The sequence below is a fragment of the Corvus hawaiiensis genome, chromosome 3 (genome assembly GCF_020740725.1).
Source record: "Corvus hawaiiensis isolate bCorHaw1 chromosome 3, bCorHaw1.pri.cur, whole genome shotgun sequence".
In the NCBI taxonomy this organism is placed as follows: Eukaryota; Metazoa; Chordata; class Aves; order Passeriformes; family Corvidae; genus Corvus; species Corvus hawaiiensis.
In genome coordinates this window covers 46049495-46062545 of record NC_063215.1, presented here as the reverse complement: position 1 = coordinate 46062545, position 13051 = coordinate 46049495, and the positions used below count along the sequence as shown (strand labels likewise).

The 13051-nt window shown below is 39.0% G+C and overlaps 1 protein-coding gene across 3 annotated transcripts in view; it reads right to left on the bottom strand.

The window, feature by feature from the left end:
* Positions 1-336: 336 nt before the first annotated feature.
* QRSL1 (glutaminyl-tRNA amidotransferase subunit QRSL1) overlaps positions 337-13051 on the bottom strand; it is a 13868-nt gene continuing 1153 nt past the window's right edge. For 2 of the 3 annotated variants that reach the window (XM_048299180.1, XM_048299179.1), the window contains exons 3-11: positions 12405-12503; positions 11298-11394; positions 9429-9605; positions 7039-7214; positions 6818-6930; positions 5092-5284; positions 4573-4690; positions 1253-1458; positions 337-784 (exon numbers count right to left, since the gene is read on the bottom strand). In XM_048299180.1, the coding sequence (XP_048155137.1) occupies positions 573-784; positions 1253-1458; positions 4573-4690; positions 5092-5284; positions 6818-6930; positions 7039-7214; positions 9429-9605; positions 11298-11394; positions 12405-12503 (1391 nt within the window). In that variant the 3' untranslated portion in view covers positions 337-572. The remainder of the gene's footprint in view (positions 785-1252; positions 1459-4572; positions 4691-5091; positions 5285-6817; positions 6931-7038; positions 7215-9428; positions 9606-11297; positions 11395-12404; positions 12504-13051) is intronic. The other variant, XM_048299182.1, reaches the window with a different exon arrangement.

The window sequence follows — 13051 nt, the reverse complement described above, 5'->3', positions numbered from 1 at the left end:
TGTAGATGAGGCATTAGGGATATGACTGAGTGGTGAACTTTACAGTGCTGGGTTGGACTTGATGACCTTAGAAGTCTTTTTTAATCTAAAGGATTCTGTGGTTCTATGTTATTCCCTTGTTTCCTTTTGTATTTAACTCTTGGTGAACAGATCCTTGATACCTTTGTTCCAACAGAGCTTGTCTGGTTGTTGTCATTACAAAGTCTACACTCCATAAGGTAACTAAGCCCTTTGGCAACAACAGAGTTTTCACACAAAAGTTCAGGTAATTAATCGGTCAGATACCTTACACACCCTCTGGGGATGAAAAAATCAGCTTCACAGGCATAAGATACGTAATTTCAACTTGGTGATTTAATATCAGTAAGAAATGGCTCTTAATGACATAAGCATGTTTACTTAATGATTCACTTTGCCTTAATTACACAGTAACAACCTGTCTTGATTCCATCATGAATTACTGCATAACGTCGTCTTAGATCATTACTTCTGCAAAAGACAATTAATGGCAGAAATACATTTTTAGACCATCCCCACCGCTTTCTTACTCTAGCTGACTAGCAAGTCCCATGCTATGAAAAAGAAGCAGATTTCTGATGCTGAAAGACACCATTGTCATGCCTCTTTACTTCTTCTAGTTGAATCATTGGGAATTGTACTTGTTTTTCAAACCATTTGGCCACAGTGAGAAGCTGCTTCTCCTGGAATGAACGTCCGATGAACTGAAGCCCAACTGGCAAGCCTCTCTCTGAAAGAGCTGTAGGAACATTTATGGCTGGCAGTCCTGAAAGAAAAAAAAAATACACATGCAAAGACTTACTATTAAACCTTAGAGTAATTTTTGTATCAATTTTAAGAGAACAAGAAAAAAAATTATGTAGAGAAAAAAGATTAGCTAAAATAATTTGATTCAATGAAACGAATGCTAGATGATCACAAGAAATTATTAGACAGATTTAAGGAGTCAGCATCCTCTGAAAAAGATAATCAGTTCTCCTTAGAGATTTCTGTCTCTGGAACAGATTCATCTTACCTGCAGCCCACACTCAGCTCCAAGGTGCCCCACTTTAAAATCTAGTCTTACATTTTCAAGGATTTAATAAACTATCCTTATACCTGGTTATCACTGCAAGACTTACACCATGGGGGTGAAATACCTTGATTCTAAAGAGAAGGTTAGACGGCTAAAGGGACCAGACATTTAAAATGACTAGGCAGGGGAAAACATAACTGAATTCCTGTCCCTACTCACCAGCCATGTTTGCAGCCTGTGTCAGGACGTCATCTTGAGCACTGCGGGTCCTGTTGTCTTCTTGGATGAATTCTGTGTACGGTGCTGCATCACTCAGAGTGGTGGGAGTGAGTAAAATATCAACACCACTCCTGAAAACCTTCGCAAAGTCATTGGCAATGAGACGTCTCACCTTCTGTGCCTTGACAAAATACTTCTCATAGTTCCTAGAAAGAAATAGGGACATAAGGGCCTGACACTTTAATTCCCAAAATACAGAACTTTATTTCTTAGTTACTGTGGAAAAGACAAGCCCAGTAATCCTTTTGGACAAAATTTTGACTCACACTGGTACTTGGGTTTTTGATATACCGGAAGCTTAGTCACCACACGTGTTTATGCTCTCATAGCAGTGAAGCTGTCAGAGAAAGAAATGAGGGCATACAGCTGAAGAAAGGTGAAAGGAAAACAAAACCCTAGTTTACAATAATTAACTAAAAATGAAAACAACACTTTTATGACTATTTGGAAAGTAAACTGTGTATTGAATTTCACAGAATCATGGAAAATGCTGAGTTGGAAGGGACACATCACTATCATGGAGTCCAACTCCTGGCCCTGTGCAGGACACCCCAAGAACCACACAATGTGCCTGAGAGCACAACTCAGACTGGCTTGGTGCTGTGACCACTTCCCTGGGGAGTCTGCTTCAGTGCTCAACCACCCCCTGGGTGAAAAGCTGGTATCTAACCTAATTTCACTGTAGAGCAGCACAGCAAAATATAGAAAATATAGAACTACACAGGTCTGAAAAATAGGAATTAACCATCTAGGATTCAATCCAGCAAGATACTTGAAGCATATGAAAAAGTCCCATCATCTGTGGAGGACTCCAAATGGATTTAAAACTATGTATCTGATTGTAGTATACGTCTCTGTAGAATACTATAAAGACTTTACCCTTTTTTTTCCTCTCATGTAAACATGTGGTCTACAGACTTCTATCTTTACACAAGTCTGAAGCAGAAACACATTAGTCAGCTTCATGTCTATTGTTCCTTTTAATTTCATATGCAGAACTGGTAGATGTGGAATCTTAAATTCAGAGAAGTTCAGTTTCAAAGGTAACTGTCATCTAAACCCTCAGCTATTTGGGAAAGAAAAATTAAAGTGAAAGAAAAATGGAGGGGTGTATTATCAACTGCTAGATGCTAGAGTGTTTATAGATAAAACAACTGAAACTGCCCAAATCCCACTTTGTTAGAGTAATCTAAAGATTTAAGATTCCAAGAATCAGCAATGAAAAGGGTTATAATCAATACACAGCAGATTTAAGCTAATAAATTATAATGGGAATTAGACCTTTTCCTACAATCACTTCAGAAGTCAACCTAGCTATTAATTTCAGAAAGTCCCTAAATGCCACATCTACATGTCTATTTAATATCTCCGGGGATGGGGAGTTCACCACTTCCCTTGACAGCCAGTTCCAACACTTGACAACCCTTACAGTGAAGACATTTCTCATAATATCCAATGTAAACCTCATGGTGTGCAACATAAGGCTGTTTCCTCTTCTCGTATCACTTGTTACCTGGGAGAAGAGACCGACTCCTACCTCACCACAAACTCCTTTCAGGTAGTTGTAGGGAGAGTGATAAGGTCCCTCCTTTGCTCCAGGCTAAACAACCCCATCTCCCTCAGCCGCTCCTCGTAAGACTTGTGCTCCAGATCCTTCAGCAGCTTCACTGCTCTTCTCTGGACACACTCTGGCACCTCAATGTCCTTCTTGTTGGGAGTGGCCCAGAATTTGGGACACAGCACTTGCCAGTGCTGAGTGCTGAGGGACAACCATTGCCCTGGTCCTGCTGGCCACTCTACTGCTGATCCAGGCCAGGATGCCGTTGTCCTTCTTGGCCACCTGGGCACAGCTGGCTCATGTTCAGCTGCTGTTGACCAGCACCCCCAGGTCCTTTTCCCCTGGGCAGTTTTCCACTCTGCCCCAGCCTGTGGCACTGCCTGGGGTTGTTGTGACCCAAGGGCAGGACCCGGCGCTTGGCCTTGTTGAACCTCACGCAATTGGCCTCAGCCCATTGATCCAGCCTGTCCAGATCCCTCTGCAGAGCCTTCCTGCCCTCCTGCAAATCAACACTACCACTCAAATGAGAGTTGTCTGCAAACTTGCCGATCCCCTTGTCCACATTGTCTCTAAAGATGTTAACCAGAACTTTCTGAACAATCACCTGGTCATTTTAAAGCTTTGAAAAGCAAGATAAAAATAATAAGCTGTAATAGGCACCATTTGCAGGAGACACAAATGAGTTTTCTCTACTACTTATTCTAAGAATGCTTTCTGAACCCTGCACTCTGTTCTTCAAAAGTAATTTACTGTAGAACAGGAACAGAACTCCCCTGTTCAATCTTGGTGGAAGCCAATTGTGTATTCCTTCACAGAAGAGTTAACTATGTGAATTTTAAAGCAGCCTTAGGAAAGCTGATCTGGACAGTTGTAAGCAGAGGGAGAACACTTGGCAGGAATATCGGCATTCCATAAAAGCTGGTTGTTGCAGACTGACTGACAACATTCCCGTCTCTGAGAGCAATTAGAAGTCACATCTGATGAATACTGTTGCTGACAGAGCTCTTTCAAAGTAAGCGCACTACAGAGACTGATTATATGCCTAATATTTTTGTTAGTATCTGAACAAATTCAGACAGAGAAAAACAGCACTTTTACTAACATAAATTAGGACTGGATAAGGATTGAAAACTAAAAACGTACAATTGATCCATGCACCAGCTTCGCTACGTGAGCTGGATAAAACCCTGACTTCTGTAAAGACATCAGTTCAGTATTTCTGCCAGTGCTTCTCTTTCCCTGTACATTGAGGCAGAGAGCTGCAGTTAATTTAATTGCTTTGTCTCTGGCTTTCTCTAAAAGACCTCTCTACAATGTACCAGCAGTTTTTCTATGCAGTTTTAATGACATTAACAGCTAAAGAACTTCTAACACTAGGACAGTAATGACTTCAGTATGATTTCAATGTCATACCATAGGGTAGATTTCTGCCTAATTTAACTAATGGATGCCAATAATGCTCTGGTAGGGGAAAAAAATATCACTAAATTGTTTTACTTATTTAATTTAGGAGGCTTATTGGTAAGACTCAGGGAAAACATTTTCGTTCATTATTAACAGTTCACTAGGTTTTATAGAGCTAAAGCAATAATAAAAATACTAGTATAAGGGCAATTTCTTTTTCATGTCATGATGAACAATTAATCACCATTTGCTCAAAAATTTGTTACCCTGGCAAAGCTGAATTTCAAGATGTTCTTACTGTTTCAGCAAGAAGTAGTTTCCTGACAGAATCCTTCCTCTTACAACATCATTGAAGCCTTCTCGCCGTGTTGCAGCATACATACTTTCTGTGGAGTCCTTCTTGTCAGAACGGTGTCCTGAAAAGAAAAGGCATTTTGGGTATTAACACTTCTTGTAATCCTTAAGATTCAATAACATCAGGTAAGGTTATACATAGTAATACAACAGGTCACTGTTTGCTGCAGTCTGACATGCTACTATTGTGGAAAAAAACCAAAACATATTCCTGTTTTATTGTGGAAACTAACTAAACTAGATTTTGAGCCCAGACACTGATATGCCTAGTACCAAAATTTATTAAAATATGTATCTATTTACACATTTTTATCTGCACAAGGTTTTTTATTATAGTCCACCTTGGAGAAATAACATCAAGCATCCAACCATAAACAAAAACATCTATAAAAACAAACACTTTAACATGGCATCCAGCAGTGTTTCCACTGTCTGAGAAAAAAAGTTTTTTCAAAACCCTTACCATATTCCAGCCCATCAAACCTGGCCATATTTGATGCCACTTCTGCTGTGCACAGCACATGATAGCAGACAATTGAGTAACGAGTATGTGGTAGGCTCACTTCGACCACTTTAGCACCTGCATTCTTGAAGAGGTCAGCAGCCTTTGACCAGAGACCCAGTATTTCACTAGACAGCCCTGGTGCATGATATTCCTTAGTGGAAAAACAAGAAAAGGAGTTATTTTACAGACTGGTTTACTTCTAATAGCAACCAAGACACAAATACTCCTTGCTAAAAATACACTGAAACCATTACCTCACCACTATATGATTTAAAGTACTTATTCAAGCTTTTTGCATCTACTAAATCCTATACAATCAAGGAGTATTAAATTAACAGGATTTAGTCTTCTTAAGAGTATTATGTTCATCTCAGTAGGATCAACATATGTATCACAGATCATGGAATTTCAGCAGTTTCTTCTGAAGAAGTAATTGCCCAGTTATCTCCTTATTTATCTATCAAGACTGTACTGCACTGCTCTGCAGTCATGGGTAGAAATTCTTCAGGTCTGAATCCTAAAAAAACTAGGGCTGCTGCAAGCAGGAAAGATAAAAAGAAATGGCCACACCATATCAGTAGCAACTGGCACACCTCAGTGAAACAAATAAAACCACCCACCAAAGAAGAACTACAATCAAGGGGCTGGGAGAAGACTTCGATTAGCTACATTCCTCTTTCACAGCCAAATTACAGATATTCAATTAAAATTCCCTATTTTTGAAGATACTTGCTTTAGTTCTAACCCACAGCATCAGGGTCATAGTACTGTCTGATTTCTGAGTAGCTATGACGCATGTTCAATGTATGCATGGATCTGTTTCGAATACCCTGCAGCAGGAGAAAAAACTGTCCAAAGGATAGGAATAATTAACCAATATCACCATTTTAGATTTATCAAAATTTAAACAGTATGCAGCTGAGCAATTTTCTAGGCGTGTAATTTTTACATTTCACAGATTGTGAATAATTGGTCAGTGGACATCTCTGCTTATCAAATTAAATCTTTTGGTATGCCAGTTCCATCTTAGGTTCCAATACTGAGAATCCAACCAATAAACATTATTCACATTGTCTCTTTGAAGGCAGAGCCTTTATTAAATTAAAAATAGGCTGAAGTCCCAAACTTTGTTCCTAAATTTCAAGTACTCTTATAGTTACAAACATGATTGAATTGAGTACACCAGATGCCAAATTACAGATGTCTTTCAGTTCTTTTTAGAACTCTGCAAATCACAGCTCCTTATGCCATTCATTTGCCTTTAAAATTCTGCTCTGTATTAACACAGTGCCATTTAGGCAAGTACCTCTAAACTCTGCACAAACCAGTACCAAGCTCACTGCATGGGAAGGCACCAAAAGCAACTTGAGGTTACAGAGGTGACTAATGAAAGAGCAACAGAGAGAACCAAGAACTGAAGTTCCCCATTTCCCCTGAAGTTCCTGACAGTGCTTCCCACCATGATGAGAAAACGTTTTAGATGATGCATTAGTGCATGTGTGCTCCAAACTGCCTGAACAGGCAACAGACCACACACATACTGCTCTTTTCCAGGAGCTGCTTGCACTGCCTTCACTGTTTCAAATCACAAGAGACTGGGAGGTGGTGGGAAGACACTAGTATTTTTTTGGTGTCTTTTATTTGCTCTTCCTGTCCACAACTGTTAACAGGATTTAAGTGTTACCTTTGGAATTCCTATTGAAAGCTTGCTGACATCAGTCAAATTAGGTAGTTCAAACGGCCTAAAGTCATCCTGAATTGTGGTAGAGTCCTTAGGATCATGTCCAGCAAGTGAACCTGAAATATGACACAACATGTGAAGGCCAGGAAAACGTACATTAGTTAGTCAGGATTCAGTTTGTTTAGAGGACATGCTGTAAACGAAGATGTATGACATAGTAATACCTAACAAAACCGCTGCATCATCCACACATCTGGTTAGGATTCCTGGCACATCCATGGAGTTCACTAGAGGAATGAGACCATGGCGAGAGATCAGTCCATATGTTGGCTTTAAACCTACAACACCACAGTGAGCAGCAGGGTTTCGGGTAGATCCTCCTGTGTCTGACCCTAAGGCTCTATGGTTTCAAAAGGATCATCATTAGTAAGATAATTCAGAACATTTTCAAATCATAAGAATGTGTGGCTTTAAGATGCATGGATTTAAAATTCTCTGAATTCTTCCAGACCAGAAGTCATCATCACACAGCCTAAATTACAGTCTGCTCTCTATGGCTATCTTTTTTCTGTTCTCTGATTTTTCTTAGGGTCTCTGAATTAGCCATTAGGAGTCCAGTTCTCTTCACAAAGCAGAGGCAGATAGGTAGAATTCAGAGCATCTGAAAATGGCCCCAAGTATCTTCTTCTGCCTTCTCTGTTGGTCTGTTCCAATACTGTGGACTCCAAATGATACATTTCATGTGATTTAGGGTACAATTTTCAACACTGATGTCTTATTTATTGGATAGCCAATGCACCATGAATCAGCATTTTCCAGTATAAAAATGAAGAGCGACACTTCTTGCCCCTAACAAGAGGGCATACTTTGGAAAGATGTTTTTCCTGTTTCCAAATCTACAAAGACTGATCAGAACTCTCAGTTTACAGTAGCTTAGGTACAATTAAAACACATAGGTGCAATTAAAACACAGTATTTTATTATTATTAATAATTATTTTGAAGTTGACTTCCATTTTTTGTTCGCAGGTGAAACCTTGTTCTTTCTAAATTGAAATTTTTATTTCAAAAATTGTATTGAAATGAAACATGCTTTTCTCTTGTTTTTAGTAAGTTTAACTCAAGCAGCATTAAAAAGATACAGCAGTTTTTATTCAAAATCTTTGCCAAAACAAATTTAAACTTCAGAAATAGGTATCATTTTTATCGAAGTGAGTATAGGACTGTTCCCATAGGCATTTGTTTCTGACATAGCTGTACCAATTCAATTGACTTTTCTGAAGTGGAATTTTTTTCAAAGTTTTTCTGTTGATGTAAAACATCCTCTATTTTATAGCATTTTTGGACATCCAAATCTCAAATTGAAAATACAAAGTCTGGCAGCATTCCTGGTGCTTGAAAGACACTGATAGGGTGGATATACAATAGGTTATAGGCAATAAAATAGCTGGACAAAAAATCTCCCTGATCTGACAATGTGCTGAGCAGTGCAAAATGGGTGCCCAGGAACATAAGGAAAGGTGCCAGACCCTCTCAGGATCAGCCCATTCTGGCTCAGGATAAAGACCAGCAGTCCTTGGGAATGGCTGCACAGAGTTCAATTTCAACAGTATTAAAATGTTCGGTAGGTTATATCCCAGTAAAGGGTAATTAAGGAAGCTGTAATCAACATTAGCAAGAATATTTTAACAACAAAACAGAAGCTTGTAATGTAGTCTATGGGTAAACAAGGATCGAGTAAGTACAGAGCATTTTTAAAAACCTTCCAAGTAAGAGCACAATTGAAATAATCTTCTATAAAACATGCTTCAACATGTAGCTCTAAATTAAATGCAAGGTGTAAAGGTTTGTGATTAGTTTTCTTTTAACAGTCAGAGGGGGAAGATAGTATAGACAACTGATTTGCTAAATAGTGTGTTGCTATTCCATACAGTTAATAATTACTATTAAAAAAACATCCAGCTTGTTTAAATTCCTTTAGGAAAAAACCTCCAACCATAAACACACACTTGCCTAAAAAAACCCCCCAACACTAAAACTGTCTTCTAACTTAAAGAGGAAAGTTTGTACGTTTTTAGCAAGTACTCAGTACTCTTGTTATATCAGGGGTTTGAAAGCTTTTAGGTCCCAAATCTCACGTACTATTATGTAACTATGCTATAAAAACAAAGGAGAGGAGGAAAGATTATCATACTGCTACAAATTAAGGGATCTCTTAATTTGCTGAATTACATTTTCAGTGTGCATTTGTGTTAATGCACCTAGTGAGGAAGAGGATGTGTCACAAACCCCATAAGACTTTCTTAAAGAGATTTTATTCTTGGGAATAAGAATAAAACTGTCACTCCTTTACTGCCATCATAATTTTATTTCACACAGTGCAAAGTGGCCATACCACTGAATAATGATTGAAATGAGTAAATCTAAATTTGCCTGCATGGATTAATTCTGGCTTCATGATATGCCACAAATTAACTAGGGATGCTGAAATAAATTTTTGCATGCCAGTGCCAATAACCCTCCTATTCATACTAGCACATAAGAAAATTATAAAATTAAAACATTCCAACATATTTTGAGACATTTAGGGAAAGACCATTTTAAAAGCCTCTTACGCAAAACACGTGAAAGATGACACAGCAGCCGCGCTGCCTCCTGAGCTCCCTCCTGTTATTACCCAGCTAGACTCTTCATCTTCAGAATGGGATTTTGGGACAGACTTTTCCTTGTACTGTTTTGAATAACTCCAGGGATTTCTGACTGGTCCAAATACTCCATCCGTACTCCCAGATCTAAGATAGTCAGACAGGACAAATACAGACAGAAGTGACAGATGACACACTGTATTCACCAATTTAATTATTTTAATCCAATTCCTCATCATCCTTGCAAATTCAATTTCAACAGAAGAAGACTGGTGTATGTAAATCCTTATGCAGTCAACTTCTACAACATTACCACTGTAAAATTTATAGCTCTTCATCAGTTTCTGACACAGAACCTGAACTGGTACCCCTTTCTAACTTCTGCTAATGACACTGAAATTAACACAGTCACAAAGACATAAAACTGATTTAAGCTATGTAAAAGTAAAGGAGCACATCTCTTTCGAAACAAAGGTGTTCTGTTTCTCCAGCCCTCCATTTGATGTAAGATCACAGTCTTGAGGAAAAACATGCTGCTAGAGGTGGAGAAAAAGCTCCACAATACCAGGAACAAGCATTTCTCTGAAATGACAAACTCTTATTCACCCTGTAGCCCTCTGCAGAGGCCACACTTCACTGGTTCAGAATGCCAGACTGGCTTCTCAGAAACTGGTTTCAATCAGCTTGTGTCACCTAAGTGTGAGCTGCCACCAGAAGCAAGAGCAGGGGGTACTTTCCTCCTTCCTCAGGACCCCTACGCCATGCTCTCCCTGACTCCAAGGTGCCAGTGTTATCAGCTAAATCATCAAACAGAACAGGCAACTGACAGCAGTTGAAAACCAACCTTATTGAGACATCATTACTTTAGAGCTGGATCCTCCCCCTGATCAAGAGATCATGCAAACGCACAGACCCGAAATGAATGAGAAGCCAGTACTGGGATAAGCCTTTTTAGGAGAATCCTGTGCTTTTATGAACCTGTTGTAATACCATGTAATCAGGTTTCTCCCAAGCTTTTGCCTGCTCTTCCTCTAAGGAATAGCTTTTTTACATGCAAATAACTTTACTCAAAACAATACAGTCAAAGTATTTCCACCCCATCCATGTGAATTTCCAATCAAACCTTGGACTTTGGTTTAAGTAAAATAAAACCAAAACACAGCACTGATTGTTTTTCACAGGTAATTGAAGTCCCAGAAATTCCCTTCCAGACCTAGCAGTGATGCCCATCCCTAACAGCCCAATGCTGTTCTCTGCTACACTTGGCTGCCTTCACTGGTATGCAGAAGAATCAATTTGTAGGAGCATTTTTGAATGTGCTCCTGACAAAAAGTCACCAACAGTAGCTTAGGCAACCTAAAAGTGCTGCTCTCAATTAGCCCGTGTGCAGCAAGTCAGGGAGTACCCATACAAATTACTCCAGTGGCTGACTGGCAGAGGCAGTGACTGCCAGCAAGGGCATGACAATAATTACCTAAGGGCAAAAAGCCATCAGTAAGGAGAGACAAAAAGGCAGCAATTACCTGTGTTGTAACCAATTCTACTAACACACTTAATCTAGAAGAAGGCCACTTGTCCTTGGCCTTCTGCAAAGGCTGGACCGCTTCCTACGTTTCGAGCACAGCAACATCCGAACGCAATGTTCACAAAACTCAGCGTCTGTCTCATTTACACAACACTCTAAATGCTCAGGGAGAAGTTCATGCAGCTCTGTGTACCCTTCCAGTAAGTATTCATTATTGTCTCGCCTCACAGTAACACTAGTTAAGGATTACAGGTAGATGGTGTGTATGCTGTTTTATGTACAATCACACATTAAAAATAATAAATATCACTCACCCCATTGCAAATTCATCTAGGTTTGTTTTACCTAAAAGCACAGCTCCCTGATCCAGTAATTTCTGAACTACTGTAGCATTGTAAGGAGAAATATAACCTGAAAATAATCAGAACAATTAAGAGCAACTGGTGAGATACAAATTATTTTTACAAGTAGCTACTCTGAACATTTTGCAGTTATCATTACCACTTAGACCTTACATAACCTAGGATGAGAACTATGACAGTGACATGAGACCTCAGGTAGTAAGCAATTCACTTTGTGAATGATGACAGGGGCTTCTCCATTCCCACTTTCATCAGCAACAAGGACATCACTCCTAATACTCATTGCAATCAATCATAACAGGTCTGAGAACGTGCTTTAAGGAACAGCATCTCAGGTAATATAACAATTTTTACAACAGCGAAGTCATATTTTGTTTCTTCTGCTATTAAAAAAACCATGAGCAGATTAAGGGTCTGCTAATCTACTTCTGCTATCTTCCACAAGGATTAATATAAAGTTTTACTTTGTGCAGAATAAAACAGACATAAGAAACGTTTCCTATTTTTGCTTTTACTATAAAAATATTGTAATGTCTTGGAAACGTTCATGGCATGTTAATAGAAACAATGAGTTTAGGAAATTTAAAAAAAAAGCCTTAAAAGCATTATAGAACGCGTTTGTATATTGGGATTGTTAATGTCTGCTCTTCCTACAGCCATATGAAAAAACTATTTAAGTCAACAATTATAAACAGAACAACAACAAAAAAGGACTGTCTTTGGATTTCACTAGGCAGAACAATACTGACTGCTCTCCTCTAGACCTAAAAGCAATGTGAAGGTAAATGTGAATTTTGGAACCATTTAATTGTAGTATATAGGTTTTTATTATAACTGTTGTTAAATGCATGCAAATATAAATAAAGAGATAATGTCTTAGAAGAAGAAAAAGATCTATCTGTAATACTTGATGAACTTGGCTAGTGAAACTGGATAAATGTATTTCCTCAAGTGACTCCAGCTCATTTTTTGAAAATACTTGGATTTCTGGAAGACTCCACTCCATAAAACCCTCTAAAGAGCAAAAGGTCTGAATTCACTTTAAAAGCCTTACTGTACCTTTTAGCATATTTGATGCACATGTTGTCTCAATGCCAGCTGTATTAAAGTTGTCTTTTACTGCAATAGGAATTCCATCTAGAATGCCCAGTGGCTGACCTGCATTAGGAATGACGGTAAGACAACACAGATTAAAGCAAAATGGGTGCCATATATATACATGGTGCTCTCATCAATTACTATTTATTTTACACGTCCCTTTGGGTGGTTTTTGGAAGCAAGATTGCTCTCCACTTGGCATTTGATGGTTGTCTGTTCCATTTTCAAGAACCATCTTCCATTCCAACTCAAGCATTGAGCACTCTGCCCAAACCAGACCCAGCCTCACAGAGCAGAGCTCCAAGCCCTCCAGATGGGCAGCTGCCTTCATCCAGGCTGCCTATCCCAAAGGAGCGCATACCTCTTCCAGTGTGACCACACAGTGCTTATTTCAGCCATAGGTGCTGCTAAATCCACTCCATCACTAGGCTGGGAGCAATAAACTCTGCCTACCTGACATACACAGTATGTATGACCTGAAAAAGTACTGAAGCAGAGAAAATCTTTCCCAAGTGATTGATTATCCATCATCCAAAAAACCTGAACCAACAAACAACCCCACAAAAAAAACCCAAACCAAAAACTAAAAGGCCTACATCAGGAAGCAA